The 3,450-nt window shown below is 56.7% G+C and overlaps 1 protein-coding gene across 7 annotated transcripts in view; it reads right to left on the bottom strand.

The window, feature by feature from the left end:
* Window positions 1-1,142, bottom strand: part of DOT1L (DOT1 like histone lysine methyltransferase) — a 121,757-nt gene extending 120,615 nt beyond the window's left edge. For 6 of the 7 annotated variants that reach the window (XM_027853066.1, XM_027853068.1, XM_027853071.1 and 3 more), the window contains exon 1: window positions 1,043-1,142. In XM_027853066.1, the coding sequence (XP_027708867.1) occupies window positions 1,043-1,123 (81 nt within the window). In that variant the 5' untranslated portion in view covers window positions 1,124-1,142. The remainder of the gene's footprint in view (window positions 1-1,042) is intronic. The other variant, XM_027853070.1, reaches the window with a different exon arrangement.
* Window positions 1,143-3,450: the final 2,308 nt, after the last annotated feature.

The following is a 3,450-nucleotide window of genomic DNA, read 5'->3' as shown; positions in this document are numbered from 1 at the left end:
TGGACAGGGAGAGGAAGGGAAGGGGTGGGTGGGTGGTAAATGTTCTGGGCGTGGAAGACGTGCAAGGGGAGAATGAGAGGGGGGTTGCCCGGGACAAGGCAGAAACCGCTTAGTGTCTAGGGAATGGGGGGGGGGGGGAGCCCGAAGCAGGTAAACACAGCAAGAGAGGTCTTGGGAAGAAAAGGAGTGCAGAGATACAGCCAAGGGTGGGGAGGAACATGTATGGAATTAAGGAAAAATCCAAAGGGGCAAAAGGGTGGAAACCCCATAAAGGGCTTACCAGGAGCCTAAGGGCTTGGGGGGATGAATTCAGGAGGGGAATGTACCGAACTGAAAGGGACCTGAAGGGGGCTGGGGGGGGGGGAACGGGACGGTGAACGGGCAATTAAAGAATGGGAGCTAGAAGAGGTCGTCCAGAAGGTTTGACTTAGCACACACTACCTGACACACAGTAAGCACTTAATAAATGTTTACTGATTGACTGATTGATTGACTCAATTGAATCGAAGGGGTTTACGGAGCCTTCAGAGAGTGGGACTGTGAGCCAAGTGGTATGGCCAGAAGTTTTGTTGGCGGAGGGGGCTGGGGTGGGGGACCGGAGAGAGGGTGCTCAAGGGCATGAGGGTGGGAGCCCAAGCAAGGGGCTTGGCAGGAGCCTAGCAATGAGAAGGGGGACGAGTGGAGTTTGGAAGCAAAGGGCGGGGGGGTGAGGGGAGGGAGGCTCGCTGCGGGGCACGAGCAAGGCAGCCAGGGCAGGGGTTTGGCAGGAGCCGCTAAGTTTGGGGAGAGGGTTGTCCGGGGCTGGGGTGGGGGGCTCGGAGAAAGCGAAGGGGCAGCCCCGGAACCCGGACGATGGAGGACGCAGATCGCCCTGGAGGAAGGCGCCCGAGGGCTGCGGGGCAGGGGTCTGGGGGCACAGGTCCACACGCAGGGCCCGGCGGGGCCGGGGAACACGCACACTCACGACCCCGCGGGGTCGGGCGAGGGGCACGCTCGCACACGCACACGCAGGGCACAGCGGGGCCGGGGCGCGGATACTCACATAGACCGGCAGGGGCCACGGGTACACGGCGGGCTCGGCTCCCACGGGCGACTTGAGCCTCAGTTCCAGCTTCTCACCCATGATCGCGAGCGCGGCCGCCGCTGCACCATACTAGTGGGCGCGGGCGCGGGGCGGGCGCAGCGGGGCCGGCGGGCGGGCAGGCGGGCAGGCGGGCGGGCGACCGCGGGGACGGTTGGCCGAGGGAGGGCGGCTGGGGGCGGGCAGGCAACGAGGGAGGAGGGGCGCGAGCGGGGGCAGGGGGAGGCGGAGGCCCGGGAGTCACGACTGGCGGGGGAGGCGGCGGCGGGGCCGCAGGCTCGCTCTCTCCCACCCTCCCTCTCTCCCTCCCTAGCTGGCTCGCTGGCTCTTTTGTAGTTACAGCCCCCGGGTCTCCAGCGCCGCCGCCATCTTGGGCCGGCGTGAGGCGAGCACAATGAGCCAGGGGCTGGGCGAAACCACTCCTCCGACGCGAGGGGGCGGGGCCGAGCGGCACGCACTGCCCCGGAGGGCCCTCCCCGCGCCGCTCTCTCCTCCCCCGCCCCCTTAGGCTCTCCCTTCCTGTCCTCAGCTGCCCTCCCCCCTCCCCTCCCGCGGCCAGCCTTGGGGATGCCTGCACGAGCTGCCGAGCTGCTCCTCCGCCTCGGCTGCTGGCAAAAGAGGGGGGCGGGGATGAAAGCTTAGACCCGCTCGCTCCTGCTGGGACTTGAACGATCCTCTTTTTACAAATGGGGAAACTGAGGCCATCAGAGGGGAAGTGAATTGTCCAAGGTCTCAAAGGGCAGCAGGGGCGAGATTCGAACCCCAGTGGTCCTGGGGTTTATGTCTTACACCGGGCAGGTGGCCTTCTCAAGGGGCCCAGAGCCCAGTGGGTCTGCAGACCCAGGCAAAGGGAGAAAAGGGAGTAGCCCGGATTGAGGATGCAGATTTCACCCCCCTGCCTTGTGCTTCCTGGATCCCAGCGGGGGGTGGAGGGGGTGGGGGCTGGAGAGGAGCATCTCAGAGAAGGATGCGATCTTAGAGTGTCCATCAGAAACTATTCCTTCCTGCCTGCTTTCCACCCCCTGCCCCAACACCATCCAAGATATTGGGGGAGGAGGAAACTCAGTCTGGTGCCTATCTTCCCCCTTGGTAGAGGGGAGCAGGGCGGCATTTGGAGGGTTTTACCAGAGGTTTTGTCAGATTTTCTGTCCGAGGAACCTGATAAGGTCAAAGATAGGTGACTCACTTTGGAGGCACTGTAGCGTAATGGGGAAAAATACCGGCTTGGCTGGCAGGAAACTTGGTTTCTAATCTCTGTGCTGGTCGATAACTGGCAGGGTGAGTTGGAATGAAATCATGGCTCTCTGAAACTCAGTTTCCTCATAGGTAAAATGGGGGAAGTACTGTTTTTTCCTTCTCATTCTCTTACTTGATACTTAATAAATATTTATTAAATTTAATTCAGTTGATAGAATGAGGCTAGATCTTATGATTTCTTATTCCTTCACTTAAACGTTTATGGGTCTTTTATGTGCCAAATGCTGGATATTTTAATCTGGTTTGCATATTTTGGGGAAGGGGGTTTGGATAGGTCAGAACAGGAAAACTGGAAAAATTCATTTACTTCATGATTTTGCATAGGGCAGACCCCGATGCAGGATATTATTTATTACTTGCCTTTCTAAGTCTCCGGCCTCTCACTCAGCAAATCCTGCTATGGGAATCTTAAGAGATAAAAAGGGATCACAGGATTTACAGTTGGGAGAAGATCATAAAGACCATCTGGTCCAACCCCATCACTTCACTGTTGAGAAAACTGAGGCCCAGAAATGAGATGTGTCCTACCCAAGGTCAGAAAAGAGGATTAAGCTCCAAGGTATCTTCAAATGTAGTGTATGCCATGATGCCATCTCTTCATCACCTTAAAAAACCATCTAGTCCACCATCCTACCCCATGGAAAAATCTCCAGGAGAGTTTCCCTGCAGGCCATCAAACCTCTACTTAAATACGTTTATAGGGAGCTCACTGCCTAACGAGGCAACAGGTTCCATGATTGAACATCTATAATTGTTAGGAACCTTCCTCTATATTTAGTCGAATTTTCCATCACCTTCAATTCTTCCCAGAGCCAGACCTAAGGCAGTATAATCAGAGCTTTGGCTCATGGCATCAGTGTTAAACGATGCTGATCACAATGACAAACAGTCCTTCGATGGTGGGGAAATAACCAAACAGCACCTAGTAGCAAGAATCATTAGTTATAGGAAGGCTATCAAATGAGCTGGGAAAGCTCCATCCCTAATCCACCTGGCCCATCAGGCCTGACTCACCAACAGCAACCTTAATCCAGATATCCCAAAAACTCTGCCTACCTCCCTACCATACTGTTCCCACAGCCCCCACCCAACTGACAGCACGTTTCATGCTC

This window comes from Vombatus ursinus, unplaced genomic scaffold (genome assembly GCF_900497805.2).
Source record: "Vombatus ursinus unplaced genomic scaffold, bare-nosed wombat genome assembly UNPS02009918.1, whole genome shotgun sequence".
NCBI classification, from domain to species: Eukaryota; Metazoa; Chordata; class Mammalia; order Diprotodontia; family Vombatidae; genus Vombatus; species Vombatus ursinus.
Note: the sequence above shows the minus strand (reverse complement) of the source record. Positions and strands in the feature narration are given on the sequence as shown.